This window comes from Sminthopsis crassicaudata, chromosome 6 (assembly GCF_048593235.1).
Source record: "Sminthopsis crassicaudata isolate SCR6 chromosome 6, ASM4859323v1, whole genome shotgun sequence".
Classification (NCBI taxonomy): Eukaryota; Metazoa; Chordata; class Mammalia; order Dasyuromorphia; family Dasyuridae; genus Sminthopsis; species Sminthopsis crassicaudata.
This window is the reverse complement of record NC_133622.1, coordinates 72,829,389-72,846,182: the sequence shown is the minus strand read 5'-3', so window position 1 is coordinate 72,846,182 and position 16,794 is coordinate 72,829,389. Positions and strand designations below refer to the sequence as shown.

Genomic DNA, 16,794 nt, shown 5'->3' with positions numbered 1-16,794 from the left:
TCAATTATAGCTTTTCAAATGTACTATCTTTTAGTTCTTTGGTCTGTAGATTATTATAACTATTTGATAGAAACAAGTTATAATGTGAAAGGAAATTTTACACATTTTTAAAGATACAATTTCTGCATAATTCTCTTTTGGAACTACTTCAGAAATATTTCATTTTCCTTTTTTTCTTGAATTTTATTTGATGATTTATAAGAATTTTTTCAGAAAGACCAAACTTTGAAATTGTAAAATCAAGAAGCCCATCATTGGCATAATTGCTTATAAAAATAATTAACTTTTATTAAGGGCTTTACAGATATTATTTCATTTTATTTTTACAGCAACATTGGAAGGTTGTTGGTAGGTACTGCTTTATTACCCCCCTTTTACAGCTGAGGAAATGAAGACAGAAGTTAAGTGATTTGCCTTGGCTCTCACAGCTAATATATTTCTGGGACCAGATTTGAGTTTGTTATCCTGATTCCAGTTCCATTATTCAGCCACATTGCCACCTCACTGCATTATCTAGAAGGAAATTTGTTTTGTTTGACCAACCAGAATGCCGTGATGCTCATTAAGAAACTTACTCCTTACCTCCACATAGAATGTCTGTTGTCTCAGAACAGAGATTATGGGTTTTGTTTAGTTTATTTTGTTTTTGGACATGGCTAAAGGACACAAAGTTTCTTTTTCTCTTTGATGTATTTTCTATATCAAATTGTATATGTGTTTAACCATTCTTGATTTATTTCAAATAAGAGTGAGTTGTTTTAGTACACTTTTCACATACCTTAATCATTAGAAATCACAAATCACATTCCCTTTCTTCTTTTATATTCATTAATTTATGCCTCTTTTTACCATCCTTTCTCTATTTTTTGTCTTAAAACCCTTCAAACAGCATCAATTCACCTCCAGAAATCTGTTTTTCGTTTTTAATTCTCTACCCTTTGAAGACAATAAAATTGGGATTTTTTTCCTTCCTACTACAGTTAACTTTACAACTACGTACAACTCTTTAACACTGCTCAAATTTGAAGTAAACTTTTCTAGTCCATTAAAGACTGACTTTTTTTCCCATTTAGGATTATATTAAATTTTTCCAGATAAGTTATTCTGTAACATCTGGGCAATTTTACTTAAGATTTCTTGAAATCTGCTATCTAAGATGTTCTTGTCATGGTTGTTAGAGTCAAGTAATTCTTAAATTATTATGTCTCCTTGACCTGTTTCTTAGGTTAGTTGTTCTTTATGTCATGTATTTTATATTTTTTTTCAATCTTTTGTTTTGATTTAATTTCTTGCTCTCTATGATCATCAGTGTTTTGTTTTTTCTTTCAGAGTATTGAATTACGTTTGCCATTTTATGTTTTATGTTCTCCTTTCACTTTTTTCTTTCAGAGCTTTCATTTCATTTTTTGAAATCTCTAGCTTTTTCTTCTAGGTATTCATGGAATCATAGAATTTTAATTTTTTTTTTCTTTTGAGTCCTTTACAGTTATTAATGTGATACTTGCTTCTAGGTTGTGTTTTGCGGTATCTCTGAAAATGATTCCTTGTCATCATTGTTATTTTCTTTGGTTTATTTTTCTCTCTTTGCTTAGTTTTTAAATTAGTGCTTCATGTCAGGGCCACGTTGTGCTCCCTGTCTCCCTTGGTCTCTTCCCGGATCACCTACATTTCTACTTTGACCTCTTGCTCCCATTGTTAAATGCTTGAATTTCTGAGGTTCAGGTTGCTTGAAACTTTAGGGCCTTCTATACTGTCTCTGGACAGAAGGATAAAGAACTCAGAACTCTATGGCATCCTGACTCTCTTCGTGACTTCAAGTGCCACTGACATGGCTTCCTGATCAGCCTAGGATTTTCTGGCAGAGCTGCCCCCAGATTAGAATCCTGCGAGTTCTAAATGTCTTTGATGGGGCTGGGAGGCCACTGGCGTGACTGCTGGGGCTTTGTGGACTTCCCACTTTCCTCTTGTCCTTGGAATTTGAGATCACTTTTTGTGAAATTCTAGAATGTGAGAAGCTAGTTATTGAAGTTTCCTGTTAGATTTGCTGATTTTTTTTTTTTAACATGATGAGATTTTAGATTTTTGCTGAGTAATTGGGAGAGAACTGAACTGCCTGTTTAGAAACCTATATTAGCTGAAAGGCTTTAATGTGATTTTAATCTCATTTTTATTTGTATCTTATGTACTTGTAGGCTTTTTTTTCAATTTGTTGTTCAGATCCCTGTTGTATTTATTACTTAGTGGTCATTTATGAAATGGTGAAAATAAATCAATTTTGATTCATTTGGGAGAGGTAAGCATGGACTGTTTGAAATGTCCACTAGATGTCATTGTTGTCCTTAATTGCTAAGCTTGGGTCTTATTTCTAATAATCACTTTCAATGGCAATGTTTTTATTTCACATTGGTTTCTTATATTTTTACACACACACACACACACACACACACACACACACACACACACACACACACAACATTGCATGTATATGGATGTATACATATGTATGTATATACATGTAAATTCAGTGTGTATATTTATGTGTATATCTGTCTATACATACATTCATACACGTATAAATGTAGACGTATATACCTAGACTACCTATGCAATTTGGAAAAAGAAATTTTAAGTGAGAAAAGACATTTTGAATTCTTTTAAAAGTATTACTAATTTTTGATAGTAACTCAATGTCCCAAATAGTTTAAAACTATATTTTTGATTTAGTAGTTAGAGTCAGCTTTGCTTTTATGCATGCTTAATGGTAAAAATAGAGTATGAAAAATTCAGAAAGCTGTAGAAGAAAATTATTCTTTTTGGTAATCTCCTTAATTTTGACTTAAGTATGGCAATACACACATCAGCACATGTACACACACACACACACACACACACACACACACACACACACACACACACACACACAAACATGCAACCATATGAAGAACTCCACCTTTTTCTGTAGAAGCAATAATACTAAATGTATCACACAGTCATAGAATCTTATACCCTGCAGTTGGATGAGCACATGCAGCCTACTTGACACTAGTAAAGCAAAATCTTTGGCTGCTGCTGTAGAATATTGTCACTCAATACTGTGGAGCTCAGAACTTTGTAGAGAATAGCTTCTATTTGATGAATTTATTTCACTACTTTCCTACTTTTATAACTAGGGAAAGAGAAGAAACAGCACTGTTTTCTTTTTTTAAAAAAAAAGCCAAAATACTAGGCTTACTTTCAAATTGTCCCACTGAAAGTTCTACATTATTTTGTTTTATTGCTGGTTGTTCTGACTCAGAGGCTAGGACAGGTCATTAAATTAGTGTGGACTATTACAAGATCTTTTGAGCAAAGTTATGCATAATCATTCCATTGGTTGTATTGGATACATAATAATTTCCATTGGAAAATCTAATCAAATTTTTAAAAAATTTGGTTCTTTTCTCCCGTAAATGCCTTTCAGTACACAAAATTTAGTGTGTATTACAGGTTGTTTTGACTTATTTTCTTATGTAAGTCAGATCAAGAATCAATCATATAGTAAACACCTACTATGTGTCTGCACTATGCTAAGCAAGCACTGGGGATACAAATAAAGGCAAAAAATAGTTCCTTTTTTAAAGGAGTTCCCAGTGTAATGGAGAATACAACAGGCAAATGATGTACAAAAAAGCCATCTACAGGATGAATTGGAGATCAGCAACAGAGAGAAAGCACTAGCATTAAGGGGGGCTTATTGAGGCTTCTTGTAGAAAATGAGGTTTTTAACTGGGACTTGAAAGAAGCCAGGAGTCAGAGATGAGGGAGAGAATTCTAAGCTTGGCAGAAAGCCAGGGAAAAAGGAGTGGAGGCAGGAGGTGGCCTGTCCTGTGTGAGGAGGAGCAATGAGGCTTGTGAGAGTAAGAAGACTGGAAAAAGTGTGTGTGTGTGTGTGTGTGTGTGTGTGTGTGTGTGTGTGTAGGGGTGTCCAGGTGGATTTGGGCTGTTAAAGTCAAAGGGAAGATTTTGTATTTGATCTTGGTATTAAGGAGCCACTAGACTTTATTAAATGGGAGAGAAGGGTAGTGTCATGGTCAGCCAGTGATTGAAGTAGTTCAGGAGTGGGATGATGAAGGCCCAAGTGATAGTGGAAGCACTATTTATTAGAGGAGAAAAGATGGTGTGCAGAAGTTTTGGGAAGGTCTTTGCAACTAATTGAATATGGGGAAGTGAGAGAGAGAATGTCACCCAGAAAGTTTTAAGCATTCTAAAAAAGGAAGCTTGGGGAAGAATTTATTGCTTTTCTCTCCACCCTCCAATCAGAGAGGAGAGGTAACTGAGACTGCCAAGGAGATGTTATTATCAAAGCTGAACCAGTATCCATGATGATGAGGTATTGGGTGATGAGCACATCGAGGGGGAGGCATGACATTCCAGGAGAATTCCATTCCAAACAGAACAGCTAATGAGAAAATAAATGATGATATCCTTAAAAGAATTGGAAAGTTAGGAATAGGAAAAGGTTTTGAGAAAAAAGATGATTATTTTAATTTGGATATGCTGTTTGAAATGTCTATAGGACATCCTGTTCGAGATATCTAATAGGTATTTGGAGGTGTGAAATTGGAAGTAAGAAGAGAGGTTGGGACTGGTTAAATAGAACTTGAGAATTATCTGCGTAAAATATGGGAGTTTTTTGATCACTAACCAACATAAAGAACGAAAGGAGAATAGGAACCAGGGTAGAGTGATGGAGTTTATTCACAGTAAGTAGGCACTTCTGGGTGAAGATTCATCAGGGGACAGTGAGAAGGAGCAGTAAAATAAGTAAAAAGAGAACCAAGAGAGAGTAATATCACAAAAAATCCTAGAGAGATGAAAGTGTCTAGGAAAAGACTGTAAGAGATGTCAGGAAGAATGAGGATGGAGAAAAAATCATTAGGTACTTTTATTAGTAATAATTGAAGTTTCATTTATGTAACATAAACTGCAAATTTTATCTTAATTTTGTTATTTATTGGTAATAATATTAATTTATAAAATTTGTGGTCAGAGGAAAAAAGAAAATTTTGCTAATCATTTTTAAAAGATAATGGAATGTTTTATTTTTATTTTTGGTGACATCTAGTAAGTCCCTTTACTAAGAAGTAACTGTGTCTTCTGACTGACTGTGATTGGGAGGTATCCCTATGAAATTTGGGAGGAATAGATAACCAGAACTCATGACTGTAGTAGTTCTGTGAACGTACAATTTAGAAATCTCAGTACAACTTGGGGGAGTAGATCAGAGAATACTACACAAACAGATGTAACTATTAGATATTCTCCAAGTGTTTCAACTCTTTTTTTCTACATGGAATTTACCTTATTAAAACTAAAATATCTAGTTTTCATTCTGTTTTTTCCTGTCTCCTCAAAACATTACTATTTGAAGATCAGCCTGTTCCACTGACATTATCAAAAAGCTGTGGTCTCCCAATGCTCTTTTCCAGAAAATCTTAGGTAGGGACTTTAACATGGTCCTAAAGTCAGGATTTCCATCATAATAACAGAAAGTTGTGTGATTTCCTTCATAATGTAAACCAGTTTTCAAAAAATATTTGTTTTTAAAACTTGGAGTTCCAGATTCTCTCCCTACCTCCTTTGCTATCCTCCTTCCACATTGAGAAGGCACATGCGAAGTTATGCAAAACATTTTCACGAAAGTCATGGATTTCCTTCATATTGATAAAAAGTTATGTGATCTCTGCCAGCCCAAGTAGATTGTTTTGAAGCAGGAGCTAACCTGAGCATATTATATTCTTGCTATTGTTACATCATTTTCCATCATATCCCATTTGGTTGTTATTATATTATTATTATTAGCTAAGATAATGGAGTGGCTTACCATATTTTTTTTTTCTCCATCTCCTTTTTTAGATGAAAAACTGAGGTACACAGGGTTAGTGACTTGCCCAGGGTCTCATAGCTAGTAAGTGTCTAAAACCAGATTTGAACACAGGAAGATTAGTTTCCCTGATTCCATCCACTTCCATCTCCAGTTGTCCTGATACGTATTTTGCCAAGGAGAGAGTGTGCAAAGTCACAGCTCTGGCTCAATTAAATCCAATTCACTTGCAAATAATAATACCATCTTCCTCATATCATTGGTTCTCTTCCAGAATGAAGGACAAATAATAACTTTCCCATAAAATATAGAAGTTAATAATTCAGGAATATTGTAAATGATATGATTGACACGTCTGGCTTGCTCATACTTTGAGTGAGATTCTGGTTCTTTTAAGTGTATTATCCAAGTGACCATGCAGAATATGTCATGGGTTTGGATTTTGGCAAATTGCTTTGCAGGAGCAAATTTATCAAACAAGATGCTTCCCTTGAATTTGTAAATCCCTTATGTTTTAGAAAATTATGGTTTTTTTTCTAGAAAGCAATAAATGTATAGGGAATAGTTTCACATTAAGAGTTAAGAATAGATGTCTTTAATTAGAAAAAATTGAATCTTTTTTTTATTATAACTTTTTATTGACAAAACATACGCATGGGTAATTTTTTACAACATTATCCCTTGTACTCACTTCTGTTCCAACTTTTCCCTTTCCTCCTTCCACTCCCTCCCCTAAATGGCAGTCAATCTTAGACATGTTAAATATGTTATTCTAGATACAATATATGTGTGCAGAACTGTACAGTTCTCTTGTTGCAGAGGAAGAATTGGATTCAGAAGGTAAAAATAACCTGGGAAGAAAGACAAAAATGCAAAGTTACACTCATTTCCCAGTGTTCCTTCTCTGGGTGTAGCTGATTCTGTCCATCATTGATCAATTGGAACTGAATTATATCTTCTCTTTGTCGAAGATATCCACTTCCATCAGAATATATCCTCAAACAGTATCGTTGTTGAAGTGTATAATGATCTCCTGGTTCTGCTCATTTCACTCAGCATTAGTTCATGTAAATCTTTCTAAGCTTCTCTGTATTCATCCTGCTGGTCAAAATTGAATCTTTTAAAGGATATCTTCCCCAGCAGACCTCTAGGATTTCTTAAACTTCAGTCAAATCGGCAGTCTGAATTTTGAATTAAAAAACCAAACAAACTTTGGGATTTTAAGTCACAGGCTCAAAGATTTGGAGATTGAAGGGACATGATACAGAGGAGAAAGCTGTTGTCAGAGAGATGAAAGGATCAGTTCAAGATCATGTGAAGAGCAGCAGCAGCAGATCTTGGGTTTGGAGTCAGAGCCTTGGATCCAAGCCCTTTACTCTTTTCACTACCCCTAATTCCTTTCAAGATTTATCACGTCTATAATGTGCCCATCAGGCATCTTTCTGGGTTAGGTATTGGAAATACAAAAACTAAAAATGGCAATTAGATACTAAGGAGGGGAAACAGAAAATGTATATGAAATAGAATGTGCTATTGGTAAAGGAGCTACTAAATACTCTTATCAAAATGAGAGTAGAAGAATACTTAAGGAGATAAGGTAGACATGAAAAAGGGGCTCCGTGATCTGGGACCTGAAGAAAGAAAAAGATTTCAATAAACAAAAGGTTGGATATAAAAATTCTGGGTATGGTAGAATGGCTTGCACAAAATCATCAACATGTATTAATTTATTACATTTTAAAATACTTTGAACTTAACAAACATCAACCAAAATGAGCACTTCTATATTCACAGTTGAAAGCAAAGGTTGAATATGAAACTGTATATATTAAATGCATTTTGCCTTTCTAATTCTATATTAAATTCAAAATGTTACATTCAGAGCTGTTCTCCTTGTTTTTTGTTTTTGCCCTGCCTTTTATTTCTTTCTGTACATTTAAAAAAATGTTTGTATTCCTTTCCCTGCCCTTTTCTAGGCACCCTTATGTCTTGTTCCCCTTTCTCTCCCAAATTCATTTTCCTTAAATTGAGGAAAAGAAAAACTAAAACCTTTACAACAGATATGAATAGTCAAATAAAAACAGTTCCTATGTTGGCAGGATACAAAAGTGTATACCTTGTTCTGTAACTTGGCTTCATCAGATATTTGTCAGGAGGTGTTTAGCATGTTTCCTGATTAGTCAGTTCTGTGTGGTAATTTGCATTGGTCAGAGTTCTCAAGTTTTCCAAGTTGTTTGTCATTGTAATGTTGTTATTGTATAAATTGTTTTTCTGGTTCTGCCCACTGCATTCTGCATCATTTCATAAAGGTCTTCCCTGGTTGTGCAGTCATATTCTATTCCATACCATAATTTGTTCAGCTACCTTCCAGTTTCCAGGCATTACCTTGTTACTCATTATTCTACTTTACCAAAAAGAACTATAAATACTTTTGTATATATCAGTTCTTCTTGTTTTTGATCTCTTTGGGTTACAGGCTTATGCTAAAATAGCATGGTAACTTCATAAGGTTATTGTGAAGATTAGATAACCTATAAAGAACATTGTAAGCCTTAAATGAAGCCCTTTATATTATCATCATCATCAGTGAGTCAAAGTATATATACAGTGTGAAGACTTTTGAGGTGTAATTCTAAATTGTTTTCCAGACTAAAGAATGTCAGTTCTTCCAATAGTCTTTTCATGTGCCTTTTTTTCTCAAGAGTTTTCTAACAATTGTCATTTTCCTTTCTTTTTTTTTCTTTTCTTTTTCTTTTTTTTTTTTTAAATCTTTGGTATGAGATGGAAACTTGCAGTTATTTTGATTTGCATTTCTCTGAATTATTAGTGATTTTGAGTGTTTTTTTTTTTTTTTCATAAAGCCATTGGTATTTTGGATTGTTTTATTTGAAAACTGCTCATTTCTTTTTTCCCCTGAGGCTGGGGTTAAGTGACTTGCCCAGGGTCACACAGCTACGAAGTGTTAAGTGTCTGAGAATAGATTCGAACTCGGGTCCTCCTTATTTCAAGGCTGGTGCTCTATCCACTGCGCCACCTAGCTGCCCCCTGCTCATTTCTTTTTAACATTACTATATCAGTGAATGACTCTTGTTCTTACACAGTCAAAAGTAGGTTGGTATTTTTTTTTTTTTTAATCTTGCATGTGAGTTTTGTTTTTTTTAAGAGTAATTTGCTTCAAAATTTTTCCTATTTAATGGCTTTCCCCCCCTAATTTTAATTACATTGATTTTATGAAAAAACCTTTAAATTTTATCTAATCAAAATTGTTTATTTTAACTTCTGTCTCTTTCTTGTTCATGACCTTCATTGGTTAAAAACTTTTACCTTATTAATAATTCTGAAAGGATTTGTTTTCTTATTTACTCCTAATTTATTTTATAAATGACCTTTTTACATCTTAGTTGTATATTAATTTGGAGTGTCTGTTGGTACATTGTGTAAGCTATTCATCTATACCTTATTTATGTCACACCACTTAACAGTTTTCCCAACAATTTTTATCAGATAGTAAATCCTTATTCTAGGAGTTATAGCCTTTGATTTTATTGGAACTTTTTTCATTTGCACTCCCTGTACTTCTCATTTTCCAAGTCTTTTCTTCTATCCTTTCTACCTCTTGAGATTTTCTCAGGTCATTACTCCCCACTTTGACTTTTTTTCCTCTCTCCAATCTCCAATATCAACAAAACCATTTCATAGCATGTGTTGGTTTACATTTATTCTCCATAGTTCTCTTTCTGGAGGCAGATGTCTTTTTTCCATCCAAAGTTTACTGGGATTGCTTTGAATCACTGAACTGCTGAGAAGAACCAAGTCTAGCATAGTTGGTCATTGCACAATTTTGCTCTTACTGTGTACAATATATTTCTGGTTCTGCCTGTTTCCCTCAGCATCAGTTCATATAAATCTTTCCAGGCCTTTCTAAAATCAGTTTGTTCATCATTTTTTATAGCACAATAATATTCAATTATCTTCATGTACCACAACTTGTTCAGCCATTCCCCAACTTATGGACATCCACTCAGTTTTTCGGTTCTTTGCCATCACAAACATTTCCTTCTTTTATCTCTCTTGGCCCAGTAGAGATACTACTGAATCAAAGGGTATGCACAATTTTGTAGCCCTTTGGGCATACTTTTATTTTGCTCTCTAGAATGATTAGATCAGTTTGCAATTCCACCAACAATGCATTAGTGACTGAGAGCTTCTTTAGAGAAGGATTTGTAGGGGTGGAGGTTTTTTTTTTTTCCCCATATTTCTTTGTTTCCTAGCACTTAGCACAATATCAGACACTTCATAGGTTCTAAATAAATGCTAATTGACTGACTTAAATTGTACTTTTACTGAGTAGCTTAGTGACCTGTAAAAAAGTAAGCCTCATTAATACAGTGTGCATAGATCAATCTTGGGGAAAATATTTTAATCGGCTACTTAAATATTTTAACATAATTTTAGTATAAAGTATTTGAATAATTTAACAAAATTTAAATATTTCCACAAGATTGTTTTACATATGTACAGTTTTTGATCATTTGAAATACTTGATAGGTATGTTTTAGTTCTGTAATAGCTGGAACAATACTGCATCTTCTTTTTTAATCCCTTAACCTAGACTAGTCTGTTTGGTATTGGGGCACAATTCCTTCTGTGATAAAATGTGTCCTGCAATACATGTTCCTTTGTAGTCCCATATTTTTAAACCTTTTTTTCTTTTAAAAATTTTACTAATATATTTTATTTTCTCATTATTATTTCTGAACATATCCCTTCATTTTCAGATATATATATATATATATATATATATATATATATATATAAACCTTTTCCTTCTCTCCCCAGAGAGTCATCATTTCCAAAAAGAAAGAAAAGAAAGTAGTCCAAAAAACTAGTATATCAGCTGAGCATAAGAATTTCTCTGTATTCTTCTAATTGTTTCTTTATAAATATTTATGGATACTTTTTAATAATATTTTAATTTCCTATTCTATCCTTATTTTTCCTTCCTTAGAGAGCTGTGCTTTTAATGAAAAAAAAAAAAGGAAAAAAACAGATTAGCAAAACTAACTAATAAATCAAAAAAAGTTTGTCTTTAAGGAGAGTGTTCCACACTAGCAATTCTTAGCCTCTGCTTAGAAGTGGGGAAGTGCCTTTTCATAGCTCCATTTTAGGACCAGCTGTGCTCTGTTGTTTTTATTTCACAATATTCATTTTCAATTACTTTTTGTTTGGTCTTTCCACTTAGACTGTTGTAGTCATTTTAATTTTTTTCTTGGTTTCATTTTGCATCACTTCAAATAAGTGTTCCTATAAATCTTAGTATTCATTATACACATCATTTCTTAGAGCTCAATAGTATTCCATTATGTTCATGTACCACACAATGTTTAGCCATTCTCCATTTGATAAGCATTATATTTTGCCACCATTAAAAAATGGTATTAATAAATATCAATATAGATGGGACCTTCCTCTATCTTTTACTTCTTTTTATTATACACCTATAAATTGGATCTCTGAGTTAGAGTATTTTAGTAACTTTTCTTAGTATAATTCCAGTTTGATTTCCAGAATGTTTGGACTAATATACAGCTTTGCTAAGAGGGCTTTCCACAGCCCCTCCCAACATTGATGATTCCCATCTTTTATCAACTTTTCCTACTAACAAGTTTATAATTAGTTTGATTTGCATTTCTTGAATTAGTGATTTTGGAGCAGTCTTTCATTTGGTTGTTAATATTCTGTAAATCTGGGAGCAGTTAAGTGTTGCAGTAGATAGAGAACCAGCCCTGATTCAGGACTTGAGTTCAAATTTGCTCTCACATTTGAATACTTACTTACTAGCTGTGGGACCCTGGGCAAGTCACTTAACCCCAATTGCCTCAGCAAAAAATACATATACATATATATATATATTCTGCAAATCTTATGAAAAAGTCATTCCCATGCTTTAACAACTCTACTTTGGGGTAATTGAAATTTTCTTAAGAGTATCCTGAACTTTATAAATTTGTTCTTTGAGATGTTACTTTCCAAATTCATAGTTTTGGTACTGACATCATTATAATTGGCTATCTTTTTCTTGCCAGTGTCATTGATCAATAGAGAAATTGATTTCCTACCTTTGTATTTTCTGTCATTTGAAGATTTTGATATATTTTATTTCTCAAAAAGTTCTCAATGACTTCCCATTGCTGACAAAATAAGTTCCAAATCCTCATCTAAGATATTTATACTTTCCCTATTCTGAATTGGTGAATTCTTGATGGCAATTGAGCCATAGTCTATTTACTGCCCTTTATATTTTTCCAGTTTATTTCTTCAATTAATATTTGACTACTACTATTTACAGACTCTATGCTAGGTGCTCAAGGGCATACAAAGATAAATAAAAGAATGTTATTTGCCCCCTAAGACTTTATAGTTTGCTTGGGAAGGTAAGATAGATATTTATATTTATTTCTATGTAGTTATGTCTAGATGCAAAAATATATATTTATATATAGATAGATTTGTATATACAAATACAGATAAAGACATACACAGATATAGAATAATAGATAGTCTATGCCAGGGGTCAGACAACTGTGCCTAAGGACCAAATCTAAACTACCATCTATTTTTATAGAATCAGTGAACTAAGAATGATTTTTACATTTTTAAATACAATAAAACTTTATTTTAAAATGCAAAAAAAATCCTTAATATTCTTAGCTTGCAGGCCATATTTTGTTGATTTTGGGAGTTGAACTGTATACCGGGGTTCTTTATTGTATTATACTGTATTAACTCTTTCTCTGTCTCTGTATCTCTCTACACACACACACACACACACACACACACACACACACACACACACAATCATAACATATATGAGAGAAGTACTTCAAGGGGATGGATTTTTGCCCAACACAAACTCATAATATAGCACTTAGCATATAAGTGTTAGATCAGCTCAAAGAAAGGAGAGATCAATTTTTAAAATATCTTTGCCTTTGTTCAAGCTATTCTCTTTCAAGGCCTAGTTCAAATACTTTCTTTCATAAGCCTGTCTGGAATCTCTGACTTGAAGTGAAGAGAGGGAAGAGTCCCTCTCAAGTTTCATAGTACTTTTTACCTCTTACTTAGCTCCTTCTATTTAAAGCATACAATGTACTATATGAAAGAATAGCAATAACCCTGAAGCAATAAAGTCAGGAAGAGTGACTAAATCTGACCACATAGGCAGAAAAATTTTCTCCTGCAAGTGACAAAATTAAACTGGTATTTAGGGATATATTTTCAAGCTTTCAAAAGAAAGAAGATTCCAAAAGAGTAGAAATTATTTTTACCAAAGTAAGTAAGCCAAGAAGGTATTAGCAGAACTACTGACCCATATGATTATTATCATCTCTTTAAAAAACTTTTTTCTAAACATTCAAAAATGACAGCAGGTAACTACCAATTCTCAGAATGCTACTGTTTCCTCAATGAATCTATAGTTGCTCAAATGAAATGAACTAGAAAAACAAAGGAAATGAAAAATATTTATTGCCCAGACACAAGTAGTATATTAGAAGATCCATCTTGGCAGATGGACAGTGAGCAACATCTAGATTAAACAGGGAAAGCCTCAGTGTTCTACAGGTAAGAAGGAAATAATAAATGACCAGAAAAAAGTCTATAGAACAAAGGATGTAACCCTCTATGGAAAGACAAAACAAAAGATAAAAAACTGTAGTTGGTTTGTGATCTGCGCTGATAAAAGGGTGCTCACCAATGAGATTACACACCTTAATAATCTACAGATAGTTTCAGTATGATTTGCCTTTGTTAGATGTTAAAGTTAGCGGATAGCTTTTTCCTCATCTTCAGTTAATTATCATTCTGTGAGGAAATACTGCTTGTACTTTTACATCATCTTCCTTTACGTATTGAGCTTATATTCAAAACCATTATTGACCGTAACTGTTAAATTTTTCTGTGACCACAGAAGATTACATATTTGATGGTTGTGATAGAATTTTTTGTCTACTCATTATCAGCTCTACCTTGCATCAGTTCATTTTCCCTTTAATGACAAAATAGGTTGTATGGTAGCTAATATAATTGTATTCTCTTCTTTAACATTTTTTCTCTTTTATTAATTCTCAATACTCAAATTTTTCAAGCCACAAAGGATTGTATGGCAAATTAAAAATTTGTTATGTATAGTTTTTGAAAAAAATGTTTGTTTATTAAATTTTATATGGTAGCACCAAAACTGTCATATTTGTGTTCCCTTTTGTACTTGTTAATTTTTCCATATATTTAAAAAAGTCTTATTGGTGTGGGCTTTTTTTTTTTTTTTTTTTTTGCATGTCTGATATTATCTTCTAACCTATTTTCTCTACTTTTCAAATAGAAGTCCTCCCTTATAACAACAATACATAGTTAAGAAAAATAAATCAACTCATTTGGCTGCATCTAATAACACTTATCTCACTTTATACTTCTATACCAGTAGTATTAAAACTCAAATAGAAGTAGATCCCCCGTAAGTTGCATTTTCATCCATGTTTTATTTATATTTATTTTGTTACCATTTCCCAATTAAATTTTAATCTGACTCCAACTAAATTTTCAGTTTGACAGCTCTGTTCTAAACCATGATTATGTCTTCCACAAGATGGGAAGTATATTCTTCTTTCAAAATCATGATTTGGCTTCTGCTTTGGGCACAGTACTGAGATCTTCCAAAACTGTTTCCCTTCATTTTTTTGGTAGTGATTACTGTATAATTTGCTTTCTTAGTTCTGCCCATATAGTCTATATCAGTGCATACAACAAGACTTTTGATTTTCTGAATCTGTTATGGTCATTATTGTGTAATAAAATTCCATTACATTCATAATTTGAAATTTGTTTAGCCATTCTCTAATTGAAAGGCAGGTACATAGAAAACCTTTCCTTTTTTTTTTTTTAAATTTACTTTCTATGGGGTACATGCTTATAAGTTTTGTTGAGTCAAAAAAAATAGATATGTTAGTGCCTTTGGAGGTATAGTTTCAAATTGTTTTCTAGAATGATTGAACTAATTCATAGTTCTGTCAAGCATATATTAATGTGTTACCTCCCCATCCCTTTACAAAAACTTTAAAAAATTACAATTTCTCTCTTTTTTTGTTTTCCAACCTGAGTGAAGTAGAATGGAACTTTAGAGTTGTTTTAATACACATTTCTATTAATGATTTTTGACCATTTTTTTCCATTTTTCATCTTTACCTTTTCTTATTTGTTATTGATTTTTGGCTTTTGTTGTGTTCATTGAATATAGAGCCAATTATAAAATAAGTGTTAAGGTTTGTAATTGGGAATTTTCTGCCAAGATTATAGTGAATTTATTTTTATTTTTTTGGGGGGAGGCAGGTGGTATTGTCCCATTCTGTTTGCTGAGTACTTTTGGATTCTTTTCTTGAAGAAAGTAATTGTGGTAAACAGACATAGGGTTCTGAGTACTCTGTAAGCCACAAATTACTTTCATTTATTAATCTTTAATTGTCTTTCCCAAAAGTTATTACTATCTACTCCTATCTATTCTATTGTATTGTATTGAAATGAATGGATATCAAAATTTATGTTAACTTAATTTTGAAGACCATGTCAAGTTCTTCATAGACATTCTTTACTTCACCCCCTGTAATTGGTGTTAACTCATGAACTGCAATTACCTTCGTGGTGGTCTTTTTGTTTATGTTTGTCATGAACACTAAAAGGCAAGGTGACTAAGTGTACAGTGAAATGATGTTTTTTATTACCCTTGATTACATGATGAAACCAAGTCTTTTATGCAATTCCTGTGAGTCATGCTTCTATTTAGTTACAGTTTTATGTTTTTCCTGTTTCATTTATACCGAGACTGTCAATAGGACTGTGGTTCAGCCACATTCATGTGTAAGCTTGTTTGTTAGTCTTTGGACAAATATCACCCATTAAGAAAACTACCAATTAATTGATATTTATAGATGATCTAAGAACCGTATTATTTTAACATCTTCCCCTGTCACAGTCTAACACAAAATTAGTTTAGAAAGATAGATTGGAGCCATATTTGTTTTATCTTAACAGGGAAGTTTGTATTTTATCTTAAAAACAGTAGAGAGTTGCTTAAACCCCTTGAGCAGAAAAGTGACATGTTCAAACTTTTGCTTTAAGTATATTTAATTTGGCTTTTGTATTGAGAGGGACTGGAGATAGAAGGAACTTTAAGCAGGGAGACAAAAAAAAAGTTTGCTATTCCACTATTTTAAAAAGAGGAGTTTTGAAAGTCCAGATTGGGTATTGATGGAAAGCTACAGATGAGAATTGACAAAACTTGAAAACTAATTGAAGATGAAGCCAAGGGAGAGTGAAGAGTTGAGAATGACTCTGAGGCTGTGAACCTAATGGTAGTTTAAACAGAAATAGGGAAAAAATGGAGTACAGAGTAAAAGACCAGTTCCATTTTGGAAAGGTGAAGTTTGATAAGTCTGTGAGATATCCAGGTGATAAAGATAGGTTAGAATTTGAGAGAGAAAAGTTGTCTGGTTATGTAATTTTGAAAGTCATTTCTGTAAAGATGATAATTGAACCTATTAGATCTGATAAGATCACATATAAAAAGCAAAGCAAGAAGAGGGCCCAGTGGACAGCTCTGGGATATCTGAATGTAAGGGAAGGTATCTGGATAATGAACCAGCAAAGGAAGTTGAAGAAATAGGCAAGCAGAAAAAGTAGGAAAAAGCAGTATCATGAAAATACTCAGAGAAAAGAATGCTCAGAAAGAGCTTTATTTACAGTGTCAAATGCTGCAAAGAAATTAAAAAGAGGAGAGAATGAAATAAAAGAAGTCATTGGATTCAGAATTGCAATTATTGAATTAAAGGTATTTTGTATTGTTGCCTGACTATCCTCCCTCACATTTTTATCTTCCACTT

General features: G+C 32.9%; 1 protein-coding gene across 9 annotated transcripts in view; it reads left to right on the top strand.

The window, feature by feature from the left end:
* ANAPC10 (anaphase promoting complex subunit 10) overlaps positions 1–16,794 on the top strand; it is a 110,394-nt gene that overhangs the window by 32,218 nt on the left and 61,382 nt on the right. Inside the window, exon 6 of one of the 9 annotated variants that reach the window (XM_074276668.1) lies at positions 330–407. The exons of the other annotated variants lie outside the window; for them this stretch is intronic. Coding sequence (XP_074132769.1) covers positions 330–392 — 63 coding nt within the window. The 3' untranslated portion in view covers positions 393–407. Of the gene's footprint in view, positions 1–329; positions 408–16,794 lie in introns of those variants that run through there. 9 annotated transcript variants of the gene reach the window in all.